Source organism: Aulonocara stuartgranti (assembly GCF_965226115.1).
Source record: "Aulonocara stuartgranti genome assembly, chromosome: 9".
In the NCBI taxonomy this organism is placed as follows: Eukaryota; Metazoa; Chordata; class Actinopteri; order Cichliformes; family Cichlidae; genus Aulonocara; species Aulonocara stuartgranti.
In genome coordinates this window covers 3,021,032-3,038,349 of record NC_138960.1, presented here as the reverse complement: position 1 = coordinate 3,038,349, position 17,318 = coordinate 3,021,032, and the positions used below count along the sequence as shown (strand labels likewise).

General features: G+C 40.9%; 1 protein-coding gene across 1 annotated transcript; it reads left to right on the top strand.

The window, feature by feature from the left end:
- Positions 1 to 5,038: 5,038 nt before the first annotated feature.
- Positions 5,039 to 9,620, top strand: LOC309714773 (uncharacterized protein; the record flags this gene model as incomplete). Its single annotated transcript, XM_082547472.1, has 2 exons — positions 5,039 to 5,124; positions 8,897 to 9,620. Exon 2 carries the CDS (start codon positions 8,988 to 8,990, stop codon positions 9,618 to 9,620), a length of 633 nt encoding a protein of 210 aa, XP_082403598.1. The 5' UTR covers positions 5,039 to 5,124; positions 8,897 to 8,987.
- Between the last annotated feature and the right edge of the window lie 7,698 nt (positions 9,621 to 17,318).

The window sequence follows — 17,318 nt, the reverse complement described above, 5'->3', positions numbered from 1 at the left end:
TTGGATGCATCAGCAGGGATGATGAGACAGAGTACCGGGCTGTGGTTGACTCCTTTGTCACGTGGTGTGAGCAGAATCATCTGCAGCTCAACGTGGCAAAGACCAAGGAACTGATCGTGGACTTCAGGAAGACCAGGAAACACTTGACCCCTGTTTCAATCCAGGGGGTCAGTGTTGACATTGTGGAGGACTATAAATACCTTGGAGTACACATTGACAATAAACTGGACTGGGCTAAAAACACCACAGCACTTTACAGGAAGGGCCAGAGTCGTCTCTATTTTTCTCCCTGTACAACGCATCCACTTAACACACTGTTTGCTGCTACAGCTACACATGTTTCTTTTCCAAATATTTATTTATAAGTGACTTACAGTGGGGCAAAAAAGTATTTAGTCAGCCACCGATTGTGCAAGTTCCCCCACCTAAAATGATGACAGAGGTCAGTAATTTGCACCAGAGGTACACTTCAACTGTGAGAGACAAAATGTGAAAAAAAAATCCATGAATCCACATGGTAGGATTTGTAAAGAATTTATTCGTAAATCAGGGTGGAAAATAAGTATTTGGTCAATAACAAAAATACAACTCAATACTTTGTAACATAACCTTTGTTGGCAATAACAGAGATCAAACGTTTACTATAGGTCTTTACCAGGTTTGCACACACAGTAGCTGGTATTTTGGCCCATTCCTCCATGCAGATCTTCTCGAGAGCAGTGATGTTTTGGGGCTGTCGCCGAGCAACACGGACTTTCAACTCCCGCCACAGATTTTCTATGGGGTTGAGGTCTGGAGACTGGCTAGGCCACTCCAGGACTTTCAAATGCTTCTTACGGAGCCACTCCTTTGTTGCCCGGGCGGTGTGTTTTGGATCATTGTCATGTTGGAAGACCCAGCCTCGTTTCATCTTCAAAGTTCTCACCGATGGAAGGAGGTTTTGGCTCAAAATCTCACGATACATGGCCCCATTCATTCTGTCCTTAACACGGATCAGTCGTCCTGTCCCCTTGGCAGAAAAACAGCCCCATAGCATGATGTTTCCACCCCCATGCTTCACAGTAGGTATGGTGTTCTTGGGATGCAACTCAGTATTCTTCTTCCTCCAAACACGACGAGTTGAGTTTATACCAAAAAGTTCTACTTTGGTTTCATCTGACCACATGACATTCTCCCAATCCTCTGCTGTATCATCCATGTGCTCTCTGGCAAACTTCAGACGGGCCTGGACATGCACTGGCTTCAGCAGCGGAACACGTCTGGCACTGCGGGATTTGATTCCCTGCCGTTGTAGTGTGTTACTGATGGTGACCTTTGTTACTTTGGTCCCAGCTCTCTGCAGGTCATTCACCAGGTCCCCCCGTGTGGTTCTGGGATCTTTGCTCACCGTTCTCATGATCATTTTGACCCCACGGGATGAGATCTTGCGTGGAGCCCCAGATCGAGGGAGATTATCAGTGGTCTTGTATGTCTTCCATTTTCTGATGATTGCTCCCACAGTTGATTTTTTCACACCAAGCTGCTTGCCTATTGTAGATTCACTCTTCCCAGTCTGGTGCAGGTCTACAATACTTTTCCTGGTGTCCTTCGAAAGCTCTTTGGTCTTGGCCATGGCGGAGTTTGGAGTCTGACTGTTTGCGGCTGTGGACAGGTGTCTTTTATACAGATGATGAGTTCAAACAGGTGCCATTCATACAGGTAACGAGTGGGGGACAGAAAAGCTTCTTACAGAAGACGTTACAGGTCTGTGAGAGCCAGAGATTTTCCTTGTTTGAGGTGACCAAATACTTATTTTCCACCCTAATTTACGAATAAATTCTTTACAAATCCTACCATGTGGATTCATGGATTTTTTTTTCACATTCTGTCTCTCACAGTTGAAGTGTACCTCTGGTGCAAATTACTGACCTCTGTCATCATTTTAGGTGGGGGAACTTGCACAATCGGTGGCTGACTAAATACTTTTTTGCCCCACTGTATGTATGTATGTATGTATGTATGTATATATATTTATATATTGTACTATTCTTAGTTAGCGTATTGTCTGTCTTGTCTTAATGTTGATTTAAAATGGAGCACTGTAACAAAAAATAATTTCCCCCAGGGATCAATAAAGTATTCTGATTCTGATGTATGTGCGCACGCGAACCAGACCTCCAGCACACCTCAGCCCTTATGAGGTGTTGTATGGACGACCGGCCAGAGTGGGGGCAGAACCTCCGAAATGGACTGGCATGTCCACAGAGTTGTGCAACAGCGACATGATTGTGTACTGTCAAAATCTTTCCAGGACTCTCTCGCAGGTACACAGAGCAGTGAAAGCAGCCCTACCCAGGCCAGCAGAAGGACCCCTCCACCTGTTCAACCCAGGGAACTGGGTGCTAGTGAAGGATTTCAGGAGGAGACACTGGAAGGCGAAGCGGTGGCTGGGCCCATTCCAAGTTCTACTGACCACACAAACAGCGGTAAAGGTTGGAGAACAAGTTACTTGGATCCACGCCAGCCACTGTAAGGTGTTTGGAGGAGAACCACCCGGAACGGAGAAACAACCAGAAAAGACAAATGGGTCAGAATAATCCCCGCACCTCATTCAGGTAGTAGGCAGTCTACCCTCTACCTGCAACAATGCAACAAGCCAGGAAGCAGCTCATCACTGGGGTAGCTCTGATGCCCTTTAGTGGGCTGATGATCGCCCTCTGGTGGAGCCTCTGGAGAGATCAGCAGCTGAGCACCATGCCAACATCCAAGGAGGTTCATGCAACAGAAGGAGCAACCCACAAGCTATGGTGGGTCCTCTGTGCTGCATTTTCATTCCAAACAACACAGCCTCAGATGACACTGTAACCAGAGCCTTGGAAGGTTTGCGAACACTGTCATCCCAAATGACAGAGGACTCCAGCATTACTAACCCCTTAGACGGGTGGTTCAACAGACAGTTTGGGAAGTATAAGGCCATAGTAATGTCGTTGCTAATGTCCATAGCCACTTTTATTGCCATTCTCACATGCTGCGGTTGTTGTCTGATCCCATGCCTCCGTACCCTATTGAGTAGATTAATCACAGTGGCACTGACAAGAGAAAGCGAGTCTCCCAAGTTGCAGCTTCCCCTATTGCAGGCTGAAGATTACATTGATGATAGCAAAAGCGAGGATGATTGTGATGAGTGAAATTATTTTCCTGACACTGTAAGAATGATGCATATTGTGAAACCTTTTGAGTGTGCCATAACAGGTAACACAGTTAAGGTTTCAGAAAAAGCATTCTGTCGTTTGTTTGCTTGATCATGCTTTAAACACATCAAAATGCATAGTGGGATTATAATACAAGTGAATACTGTGACAAGCACTGGTACTTTTTTTTTTACTTTTTTCTTTTTTTTTTTTTTTACAAGCACTGGTACTGAATAGGCAATCACTTAGCAGCAAGATGAATCGGTGATGCATTAGTGTGGTCTGCACTTCCTCTTCTTTGATTGGGTGAAATGAGTTGAAAGAAATTGGATGAGGGAACCATGGGGTGTGCCCTGCATAATTTCAATAAAACACAGTTTTAAACGCTGTTACAGCTGACACAGAACGCCGTAAAAAACACAGTTTTTGTGTGTCTTTGAACGGCGTTTTCTGCCGAGTGACGTAAAAAGCGGCGTTCAAAGACAGACGATAACGCCGTTTTTTCCACCACTCGGATGGTGCATTCAAGGCGCCATGTAAGTGGCGGAAAAAAACGGCATTTGTCCCAATAGAACGCCGTTTTTTCCGCCATGGCGTTTTAAATAATTAAACGGCGTTTTTTTTAACCAAACGGGTTAGAAAAGGGGTGCTATTTGGCACTAATGGCTTGCCATAAAAAAAACGCCCCAGACACCCCTAATTTCACGCGTGCACATTCGCACCTTGAGGTGTGTCCAACACAAATCAATCGCGCCTCAAAATTGCATATGTTGACGCGCGTGAACTGGAAATGTGGTAGGAATGTGGGAGGAAGTTGTGCCTGACGGTATCTTTGCAAGATGGTAGCTGTCGAGCTAACGCTTGAAGAGAGAGTCTCCCATTCTCTATTTACTGTGGAGAGCAGAGCAGCGGTGTTAAGGACGTCCTCGCCGTACCTGGGTCCATCAGGTCCTCCAGAGGCGTGAGCAGTTTGGTGAGTTTCACCATTTGCTCCAGGAGCTGCACCTGGACGACGGCTGCTTTCAGCGGTACCACCGTCTGTCCCTCACCCAGTTTGAGGTGCTGCTGTCCCGCGTTGGTCCCAGCATCGCCCGCCTAGACACCAACTACAGGCGCTCAATCCCACCTGCAGAGCGCCTGTCCATATGCATGCAGTTAGTAAAAGTGTTTAATACGGTAGTCCTTTATTGATACCTGTGCTAATATATGCTAAACCATCCATTTATACACTGCTAACATGGATGTGGTATGCTAACAGTGAATCCCGTCGGTGTTTACTGAAAGCAAACTGTGGTATGGAGACGACTGTTTATAATATTTCCAGTGATACTTGAAAGATCTCATCAAGTCCAGATTTAATTTGATTTATGGTGAAAGTTGAAAGTAATTGGATGAGGGAACCATAGGGAGTGCCCTGCATAATTTCAATAAAATGCCTTTTTAAACGCCGTTACAGCTGACACAGGACGCCGTAAAAAACAGTTTTTATGTGTCTTTGAACGGCGTTTTCTGCCGAGTGACGTAAAAAGCGGTGTTCGAAGACAGACAATAACGCAGTTTTTTCCGCCACTCGGATGGTGCGTTCAAGGCGGGGTTTTTTTGGCGTTTTAAATAATTAAACGGCATTTTTTTATGCCATTTCTTAACCAAACAGGTTAGAAAAGGAGCAATATTTGGCACTAATGGCTTGTCACACATTTTCGCTCGCGTCGTTAGAGCCGGATGTTTGACGTGAACGACGCGAGCCGGCTCCTTATCACGAGCCGTGGGTTGTTGTTTTTTTTTTCCTCTCACCCTCTCGCACTTTTTTTCCGCTTCACTCCGCACACGAGCCTTGTGCTTTGCGCTGGGAAGAGGTTGGAGGGGTGGTAGTTACACTCTCAGTAGCACAGGAACAGAGTGGGAGAGAGGGACAGAGAAAAAGAGCCAGGGACAACAACGTCACATTACAAAGGTATAGTAATCATCCACAACTATTTTCAATTGCGGATGATAAAGGATTCAGAAAGTTTATTCATGCAGGCCCATATGACAGAGAATGTGGATCTTCTTTTTGTTTTCATATTTTAATTTATATTTAATTGTGTTGTGGTTTGCAGTGTTTTGTGTTGCTTTCACTTTAAATTTGTTTAAAAGGAAAAAGCTGAAAATTTAAATAGTTAAAAGTTGAAATGTGAATAGTTGTTTTTTGTATTATATGATTTATTTATTACATTTTATGTGGGGTGAGTAAATAAAAGTATATTTACGGTGGCCCCTAGAGACAAAGCATGTACAAACTCCAAAACACGTAAAAACTCCAAAACACGTACAAAAGACAACAGAAGTGCTCCAGGATGCTGGGCGCAGTGTTGAGCTTTTGTTACCTAGTGGCTACACAAGCCAGGAAGTACCAACGACCGGATTCTGTGTGTGGTAGTAACAGGTAAATGAACTTGTGTAATTTAAGTGATCTGCTCCGTTTTGGATGTTCAGTTAATGCTAGAAATGTGTTTTGGAGTTTGTACATGCTTTGTCTCTAGGGGCCACCACATATATTTATATATAAACATATATAAATAAAACCACTTTTTTTTTTACATTAGTAATTCCTTCTGTGCATAATTTTATATTATTGTTAATAATAAATTAATTAAAGCAACAAAACAACCCGAAGAGCCGGTTGGGAGCCGAAAGAGCTGGCTCTTTTTTTGGGTTCGGTACGCATATGTATCGAACAATACAACATTTTTAATTTATTTTATCAACTTTTCTTCTGACGATGCTGTCTGTGTTGAGAGCTCAGTGGATCTGCGTTCGACTACTCTGCCTAGGCTGCACTGTCGAGTGCAGATCCACTGAGCGCAGCGCAAGCTAGCGAGTTAGAAGCTAAGCTCGTTGCAACATGGCAACTGCCTCAACACTACCCGAAATTGAACCTCCCCCACCCTCATTCAGATCTGGCGTTTCGAACTATCTTGGTTTTCATGTGAAGCATGACCCTGAAGGTAAGCGCGTCATGGACAAAAGAAAAACAGTATGTCGGATGTGCCACGCAATGCTCACTTACATTGGTGAGAACTAGTGCGTTAGCGCAGTTAGCTTGTTAACGTGTTGACAGCGTCGAGCCCCACACACGGGGCGATCTGCGGTAACTCGTTAACGGAGATTTGCCGTGTTGTGGCGTTAACGTCATTTTAACGAGATTAACGCTGACAGCACTAGTGGGAACACAACGAATATGACTGCACATTTACGTCGACATCATCCTAGTGCAGGGGTCAGCAAACTGCGGCTCTTTAGTTCTTATACTGCGGCTCCGCGTGGTTTGGGAAAATAAATTAGAAGTATTTAGCTGAAGTGTATTTTATTTATGTTAGTTCTTTAACTTGTAGTTCTAAATTGGAAGATTATTGTGATATTGAAATACAAAAATAAAATGATCTTCTATTAATTTTTCATCGCTCAAAATAAGCGTCACACTCGCGGAAGTGCATTTATCGAGACTTTCAACCCCAGGTAGGCCAGTTATGGATCTTCGGATCCACATTATGTCAGCAGCTGTTCTCAACCGTGAACCATGTTAAAAACAAATGCCGCTCACGCCTCACAGAAAACAGCTTACAGTCCTGCATAAAGATGAAAGTGACTTCGTACAGCCCCGATTTTCAGACGCTGTGCGCAGAGGTTCAGGAGCAGAAGTCCCGTTGTAAACATACCACGGCAGACCCGAGGATGTTTGCATGAACACGCTTTTCAGCATCTCTTTATTGACCACTTCTCACACATGGTTGCTGTACGCATACAGCCGGCTGTAGCTTTTCAGCTCACAGCCCGACATATACCAACAACAACAGCATAGATGGCACAGACGTTAAGGCGGCGAGGTGTGATTGCGGGTGCGGCTCAGGTGCGTCCACCTCCCCTGCAGCGGCACTGCAGACCACGCCCCGCCACACACATTAACCTGGTAAAATACATATTTAGGCAGAATTTTGCAAATATCTATTTTTCATTTTTCAGCAGCATCGTGCTTTTTTTCCAATTATTTTTTAAAAGTCAGAGGTAAGTGGTGAGAGGTAACCGGACTAACTAAATGAAACCATATCCCACTTTTAAAGACAGTAGAAGGCGCTCTGGCTAGATGGAAATGTCTACCCATATCACTCATGGGAAGGGTTGCCGCTATAAAAATGATGGTCTTACCGAAAATAAATTACACTACAAAATACACTACAAAAGACCAAGGATAAAGGAAGATTAGAACTACCTAACTTTCAGCACTACGTCTTAGCCAACAGGCTTCAGTTTATCTCAGGATGGCTAAAACATACACTGTAAAAAAAATATCCTGTTGATTGTACAGAAAGAATCTGGCAGCTGTGGTTGCCAGAATAATTCTGTAGAAAAAACTAGAAACTAGAACTAGAAAGAAGAATACTTAAAAAGCTGTAAAAATTACAGTTTAAAACAGTTATAATTTCTCCCAAAAATACATTTCAAGCCAGTACATTCAACAGCCCTTTTATGTCAAGTTAGCATGGCCAAACTGCTATTAAACACATTTTCCTGTAAGATTTACAGAAAGTTGCTGCTTGTTGTACACTAAATCTCAGTTTTGCAGAAAAAAATAAAAAATACAACAGTATTTTATTGTGAAAGCTTCATTATAAAACTGCTATTTAACAGAATTTTTCTGGTCTTTTCTGGTTTACTCAAAAGAGGTCTCTGATGTTCTGTACTTCTAGCAGGTCTGCAACTTTAATGCGTCACGATAACATCTAATTTATTTTTAAATTTTCATTGTAAGTTGAGTTAGAACCCTGTTCTGACTTCTAACAAAGTGAAAATAGAAATAACACTATGAATTTATTGCTTTAAAATGTTATTGGTCTAAAAATCCAAATGAATATATTAAAGGCAGTAACCCAATGGACAAAATTGGAAACCAAACCCAGATATAAGTTTAAGATTTAATATATTAAAAAGCTTAGGCCAAGACAATTTACAATTTAATTATTTATTGATCTAAAAGAACAGTGAACTGTTACATCAGTCTGAAACACAGATTGTTTTTTTATGAACACATTTCATTGAAACAAAACCACAATGACAGAACCCCTGGCACTACTTTTAATTAATAAATGTAAGAATTGTTAAACAGCCAATAAGAATTACTGTATTGCCTTTTCAAAATAGAACAGTTGTACTAATATAAATATTTCTTTTTCAAATTAAGGCACAGGAATGCAAACAAGGAACTACATAACCAACAATCATACAGAACCGAATAACATTGTCTTTAACTTTTCTGTTCCTCTTAGGCTATGTTAACTCTGCAGGTCTTAATGCTCAATTCCGATTTTTTGATCAAATCCGATTTTTTTTGTCTGCTCGTTCACACTACAAATAAAATGCGACAGCAAACGCGCTCTAGTATGAACGCTCAAAGCGGCCGCATGCACAAAAGAAGACGTCACACACAACGCGCTCTGTTTAGACCCAGAGCAAACAATATTGTTTGACTGATGGCCTTAATATAAAGACTTCGGATTTCATGTTTCCCAATTTTTGCTTTAAGTTATTTTGTTATTTACATAATAATGCAGATAACCTAATAATGATCCTTATTGCTGTTTTAGAGTGGAGCGGTGCTTCAAAGGATAGTTGCAGATTTCTGTCAGAATCTGCAGATTATACAGTACAAATAAAATGTTCACGTTTCTCCAACGTTGTCTTCCCAACAGTTTCACCGGATGGCCAGGAAGCGTTCGCGATGTCTTATCGGCGCTGATAATTGGCGTCTGTCTTGTGTCAGTGACGTAAAAGACGGATTTAATGCGACTTAACCATTCAAACAGCAGTCGCTTTCTGAACGTCCTTCTAAACGTCAGTAAGACAAAGGAGCTGATAGTGGACTTCAGCACTAAGCAGGAGAGGAACTACCAGACCCCCGTCATCAACGAGTGCCCAGTGGAGAGAGTGGACAGCTTCAAATACCTCGGAGTTCACATCACGCAGGACCTGTCATGGTCCTGTCACATCAACACCGTGGTAAAAAAGGCCCGTCAGCGTCTCTACCACCTCAGACGCTTGAGAGACTTCCAACTGCCCTCCAAGGTGCTCAGGAACTTTTACTCGTGCACCATAGAGAGCATCCTGACGGGAAACATCTTAACCTGGTTCGGGAACAGCACCATGCAGGACAGACGAGCTCTACAGAGGGTTGTGCGGTCAGCTGAGCGCACCATCTGCTCCGAGCTCCCTGACCTGCACTCAATCTACAGCAGGCGGTGCTGGACCAAGGCCAGGAAGATGGTGAAGGACCTCAGCCATCCCAACAACAGACTGTTCTCTCTGTTGAGGTCAGGAAAGCGATTCCGCTCCCTGAAGACCAACACAGAGAGACTGAGGAGGAGCTTCTTCCCGCAGGCGATACGGTCTCTCAATCACACCCCCACACAGTACTGACCCACACATATGGTTCTTACACACACACTGGACTTTCTGGACTTTGTTTTCACTTCATCACTTAAATCACTTTAAGCATATTTGCACTGCAGAAGACATAATGTGGATCGCACAACACTGGACATTATATTCTTCATTTCCAGTTAATACTTGTACAGCTGCTGTTATTGTGTATATATTTATTTATATTTCTTCATACATTCTTATATAGTTCTATATTGTGTATTTTGTTGTACAGTTATTTTATTTTCAACTTTAATTTATATATTTTATCTTATTCTTTCCCAGTTAAATTTACCCTTCATTCTAATTTGTGTTGTACAGTTATTTCATTTTTAACCTTAATTTATATTTTATTCCTTCCTAGTTAAATTTACCCTTTTTAATTTTTCATATTTATTTCCTATCTTATTCATAGCCTTTTCCTTTTTTGTTTTCTTTAGGTCACGAGCAGTTGTCCAAGCATTTCACTACATATCGTACTGTGTATGACTGTGTACATGACAAATAAAATTTGAATTTGAAACATCGGATATGTATCTGATTCAGTACCACTACGAAAGTGACCCAGATCGGATTTGAAAATATCGGATTTGTGCCGTTCACACTGTCACACCATGATCGGATATGGGTCGCATAGGGTCAAAAAAAATCGGATTGTATGCGCTTTCGCCTGCAGTGTGAACGTAGCTTTTAGCTTGAAGAACTGACCTGATAAAGGGCTGAAATAAACCTTCATGCTGTGAGTGTGGCCCCTTACATAACTCTTAGTGTGTTTAGACATCACGCCATTCATAATCTGAAAGTTCCTGTATCATGGTAAGGACTCTTGGCTTCACCTGAAGATGGGATGTGTTCGTTTTCTCCACTTTAGTGCCCTTCTCTCTGGATTGATGGAGAAAAACATCTTGGAAAAAAGAAAAAACAGATTAGTTGAATTTTATCAAGACCATCTTCACATCAATAACATTATATAATATATACAATAATAACTCTTTATTCCAACAATTACTTTAAAGGTATTTAAATGGCAAAATGAAGTCCCCTAAACTCAAAGTCACTTCAACTACTATTTTTTCCAGTTAAGTGCTGGCTAAACTAATCCAAAAGAAGTACCTCTGCAGAAACTCCAGGGTTGATGCCAGCTGTGATGGGAACTGAAAATCATTATTTGTCTATACCCCAATTGATTGTAAGGTTTCTTCAAGAATATCCTTTGTCACTTCTGGAAGGTCAGGCAGGACCTCATTGATTGCAGTCCTTAGCAACATTGGTTCAAAGTCAGTCATTCCTGGAATCAACGAAGAATGACGCACTGACAAAAGGCAAAAGTAATATTATATTTAGTTAAGTAACACGGTGCATATATAAGTTATCAGTTACTTCCGGCGCCGCTCCGAGCTGGCAGCCAGCATCAACAGCTCCGACCTGACCGAGTCCTTTTTTCTCTTTAATATATGTTTCTCTGTACAATACTCTGTATATAGTAACCATTGTCCTTAATGTAAATATGTAAGAAAGATTGTGTATGTTTCTGTTCCGTGTCCTGCATACTGTTTGTTTGTATATGTGTCTTTTTAGCTGCTGTTACAACCAAATTTCCCCTTGTGGGACAATTAAAGGATTATTCTATTCTAAATAAGATGAATTTCTGCTTTCGTGGCATAATACGAGGGATGGTTTACACCTTTTATTTTCTGCATATATAAAAGGTATTTCACTTTCATTTTTCCCCTCCCATCACAACATTTTCTTTTTAAATCATTGTAGCACACATGCATTTTAATATGGTTTCCCAACAACAGTGGTGACATAAAAAAAAGAAGCTTATTTTGACAACACACGGTGTTTAAGAGGAATGACTTGGTGGCTGTGAAGTAGTCAGACTCGAACGTCAAGGAAGGTGGTAGGGAAGCAGACTATGCAGACATTTCAGGTTTCCAAGGTGAGCAATTTATTTACACTGAACTTAATTTAATGTAACTTAACAAAACTTCCCCCCAAATAAACTCTATTAACTAGTGATGGGACGTTCTGTATCGAGGCTTCGGAGCGTGTGTCGAGTAATGGAGGGGGCGTTTCCGCGATGCGCGTATCGAGGCTTGCTTCATTTATGGGAGGAGCTGAAAATGATGACGTCCGAAGCCTCGCTGCCCGGCTGTACCACGTGACTGGTTCATGAAGTGGTTCGAACTTTGCCGCGAGATATGACAGCGATATAAACCCCTCAGACTTCATTCAAAAATGTGGGTGTTTGATGGAGAGTTGCGGTTAGTGAGAGTTTGGAGACCGTTTGGAGGTTTATGAGAGTGAGGAGAGAAAGTCAGGAGAGAATGGAGCCAGCTAAGAAGAGGAGGATGTCCTCCCCTGTGTGGGAACATTTTGATCTTATTCCTCCCAACAAGGTATGTAAATTTCTACAGAAGATGTATTTTCATGATACTGATGGTGCAATACAATTTATGTTAAGCTGTCTTGACTTTTGTACAAGGTGAAGTGTTTGCTATGTGCCAGGGAGCTGGGATATAACAACAACACCTCATCCATGCTTAGGCACTACAGAGCTTTGCATGAGAATAAGGGGGACACCGATTGTGGAGCAAGACCAGGTGAGCCATCAAATGCAATGATAATATAGGATGCAGTAATGTTACTAAATGATATAACAATATTATACAACTGTTATAAGTTACGTGTGTGATATTTATATTTGTGCTTTGTCTTTATTGTCTTTCCTCAGGAGAACAATCTCAAATAGATGAAGACCTGGTCAGCATGGTGATTGAGGACTCCCAGCCATTTAGCATTGTGGAGGACAAAGGATTCAAAAGATTTGTTAAATCATTAAATCCTAGCTATGTTCTCCCCACTAAAAAGGCCATAAAAGCAGTGAAAATTTAGTTTTTACAGAATAAAATGTGAACAGGCAGGACTGAGGCTCAAAGCCTCAGTGTGTAGCTGTCCATACCTCAACGTTACAAAAGCACAACTACTGTCCACACCCCAACCACACCTCACCTCACAGTAAATGATCATTTCCATTTCAAGCATTTCCAAATAATCATTTTCCATACTGCCAGTATAAATATACACAGTATACTGCCATCACTACAATATACATGTTTTACACACTCCTTTTGTTGTTGACATTTACAGGCTGTGTGCAAAATGCCACACTCTTCAAATTCATGCCAGCTATTATTTTTACGTCCAGTAGGTGTCCTACTAGAGCAAATGAAGCTTCATGAAGCTTCATGTTGGGGTGAACCAATTGGATGAAAAGCTTCAGTGCTTCATGGGGCTTCATCTGCCCATCACTACTATTAACAAAACTCAACATAACATGGACGTGGTAACACGACTCACCTCTCCTCTCTCCTGCATCTTGTAGAGACTGGCTTTAAATAGGGCCATCAATTTCCCTCCAATTGCCCAGCCAGTACCACTCACTCAACTGAGGGATCTAAAACTCTACACAGATGATCCAAAAACACAAAACCTCTACATACTTCTAATATGCACATTTACACAACTAAATGGCGGTATTAACGAAAGAAAAAACATTCAACAAATCCCTTTAAACCTTAAAACAAACAAAAGGAAGCATCTCTATGGACAAAGAAACCCCTCCACTTGGTTTGACCTGATGATGTCATGTGTGACATCATCAGGACTTTAAAATGAGGAAATGCCAGGCGGGCGTTTCCCCACACCTGACCCTCATGAAGACTGAAAAGACAAACAAAGTATGAACAAATGACTTAATCTGTAACATAATAAAATATAAAGAAACATCTACCTGAGTATTTGCCTTAATTTGCAGAATGTTTGATTTGCCAGCAACAGAACGCTTACACAAACAAACCCGGGATAGTGAGTGAAGCAATGTTACATGACAAACAGCAAATCATAGCAAATACATAGAAACAGAATAATGTGTACAATGTGCAAAAAAAAAGGTAAACGCATATGGGACAAATTGAGCATTGCAACTGCTCCTCCACTTTGTCACAGTGGCCATTAACAAAGTATGATGGTAATGGCTAAAAGTCAACCAAGTCAGTGATGTTAAGACATCGCAGCCTTGTACTGTCCTTTGTCACGTGGTATTCAGAAAGATACTCAGCTTGGTGTGCATCCAACACAAAATACACTGCTGCATCATTTTTGATTAAAATAATAAGAAGCTCTCCAAACTCAATGGGCTCCTCATTTTTTGACACAAGGAAATTCCCCTTTTTATATGATGTACCTTTATACTGTATCTCTGTGCAAACACTAGTATCATTTCCTGTAAAGCCAAACTGTCTCACTGCATATTTGATGGCATCACTGTAGAGGTCGGGGTAAAAGGTGCAACTGTCTTTCACTTGCAGAAACTGACTGCATCCTGGCCCAGCTGAAAGATATGCCTGAAACATCTGATGTCTTTCAGATAAGGTTTGGCAGATGTTTTTAAAGTTTTTCAAACTCCTGGCACATCTTTTGAAGTAACTATGTTTACTTTCAAAACTCATAGTCCATAACCTAATCAAGGGGCAAAATAAGTGCAGGATAGTGACGGAGGAAATGGTGTTTAGGTTTTAGTACACTCTCTGGAAATAAACACTTTCTTGAATCCAAATATTCATGGATTATAATGTCAAGATAGGCCACCTGTCACAGTGACATGTTTTGTACACAAATCATTTCAACTGTGTCTTTAAGCTGGAGCATTAGCTGCCGTACATAATCCTTTGGATTTTGGACTTTATCACCAATTAAAACAGGTAGCAACCTTAAGAAATTCCAGTTCTGAATGGCTTGACCTGAAAGCTTGGTTAAATCTGGGTTGACAGCACATGGCTTTGTTACCGCATCAGCTCCTTTGTACTTGAACTGTTTCAAAAGTGCACATGTAAACCATTTCTTTGTCTTAATAAAATACTTCAAGTAGAGTGCACTATCATAGGCTAAGACTCCCTCAAATATGTCAGGGCCAAGACAAGGTGGTAAACCAGGTTGGCAAACATGAAAAGATTTCAAGGTATTAAAAACAGAGTTTACCTTTATCCCTTTGATTCCTTGACTACCTTCAGCTTGAAGATCGCCCACAGCAGAATTGTAGCTTTCAGGTGTGCGCTGTGGACCACAGACATTTGGATCATTACTCTGAATACTTTTGCAGATACTGTGAAATCACACGAAGTGAGTTTCAGAGTGACTGAAGTTCTCAGTAAACCCACCAATGTTGTGTGAACCCAAATTATCACCAGCAATGCTGTACAAAGCTGCTTTGACTATTTCATCACCAGAAATTATACCATTTTCCACATTTTTTAAGGTCATTCTCTCCACATAGTAAGACAAGGGACATGTGATCAGTATTGGACTGCAGATGAGCAGGCAAATTTGCCACTGACAGAGACTGCAACCACTTTGTGTTTTTTCTTAGCGGAGCCAAGAGGATTAACGATTTCAAATGCATCCTGGTACAGAATTAGCTTCAGGCATCCTGGATTTTCAATAAAAAACTTGTTGGACTTAAAGCTTTGTCCATCACTTATGTCTCCCACAGCCTCAGAGTCAGTTTCACAAGACTGCTGTGACACTGAATTCTTCCATAATTCAGATTCTAATAAGCTGCTTAATGTTTGTTTCACCGGTATATAGTAGGCAAACCGTGGTGTCATATTTTCATCATTTCCTAATGTTAATTTTTCAGGCTCTACGTATTTAAATATCTTTTTGAATGTCTGAGTTCTTGTGTATGTTGTTCTCAGTGGGCCCTTATGACAGGTAGAAAACAGATCTGACTCCTTAATACAATCAGATTTTAACAATAGTGTCATCTGTTAGGCACAAGTCATTTGCATCTCTTCAACAATTGTCTGTATTGTTGAAGCTGGAAGAAGGAGGTGGCCTCGCAGTTTTAGGTAAAACAAACACACATTCCTAAGGAAGGCCTCACTGAAATTATGTGGCAGTTCGGTGCCTTCATTTGTTGTTGCCTCATTTAAGCTCTGGGGAGCATCCTCACCTGCAAATACAGCAGAAGACTGCTTTACATGTTGCTTATGCTTTCAACAGAGCATTCTCTATGTTTTCTGGACATATGCGCAGTAAATGACGATTTCACAGAGAACATACTTTTCCACCAGTTACTGAACATGTCACAGGTCGCCCCTCCACTATATGCTGTTGTAAGTGCGATATAAGTTCTTTCACTGTGTGAAATTGGCGCTCACAGAGTGTAGTGGCACATTTTAAGTCTGTAAAAATGGCGCTACCAGCAATAGGGGGTGCAGGTACATTGTGAACCCGATAGAAACGGGCTTTAAAGGCTACGTAAGCATAAAATGTACGCCTGCATTCACTACCGACGCATTTGAAAGAATGATGGGGGTCGTTCCTGTGAACTCTACAATGCAGCACATAACCCCTCAACGTCTTCAGCGTTTTGTTGCAAAAAGAGCAGGAAATCATTGCAGCTGTCGACAGCACATTTGTTTTAGGTTACTAACTATGACCTTTCAATAACCACTGCTTGAAAACAGCAAGGAAAAAATAGGACTAGCCTATCGCTCGGTCAGACGCCATTAATACTATTACTGGAAAACATACTCTCATGTATTTAAAGAAAACAGAAAATGCAATGTTAGCTTACCAAAACTTTTGCTCGTGTTAAAATAGCTGAATATCTCAACGTATACACATCTCCACCACTCTGCTCGCAGACTGAGCACGTAATGACACGGGCCGCCAAGCTTGCTACTCCCGCAATAATTTAAGTAGTCCAATCAAAGAACAGAAACAAACTCTCACGCTCAGTGATTTGCCAAGGTAGAGCTCGTGTAGTTTTAAATACTAACACACTTTGGGCATTAAAAAAAAATAAACATTTGAGCAAATGATTAATTTAACTTTTACTAAATCTGGCTAAAATTGATTGAACGTGGTGCAAAATTAAAGAAATGACTAACACGGAGGAGATGACCAGCTGTCTATTTGAAAGATTTTATAATTACATCACAGTCTGGCCAGTGGGCTGCCATAACTTTTAGGTCATTTTTAACATTTATTTATTACAATTTAAGACTAAAGACTTATGCTGAAGGATTTCATTTATTTACTACAGCAGTTTGTCTTTAAAATGTAGAAAAACTGACAAGTACTGTTGAAATTGTACTGTCATATAAAGATATCTCTGAGAACATCTTTACACTGACAGAATTTGTACTGGTCTGATCCACTTAAAAAGTGGTCTGTATGTGACCAACGTTGTAAATGAGTTTGAATGAATTTGTAAAATGTAATACAGATACTTTCTGAATTTTTAAAAACCCCCAAAAAACATTATTTTGTTACCGTTTCAGTTGTACGTGTTGACTTTTAAATTACCATTTTTCAGTGTTTTTAAAACAGTAAACTGTAAATTCAACAAGGACATTTGACATTTAAAACGTATTCCTACTGTAAAATTAACACTTTACAGGTATATATGTATTATTTACAAAATGTTGATGTAAATTAATGTCACAGTCTGGCGAGGGCAGACTGTATGAATTGAAAAAGGACCCAAAACGCAGACGCCAAGGAACAGGGAACAGAACTTGAAATGTTAACAAAAGGCGAGCCGTTTAATAAGGCTAGTAGAAGAGGTACAAACAAAGGGCAAGGCAAACTGAAGCAAAATTAACACAAATCTAAACTGGGGAA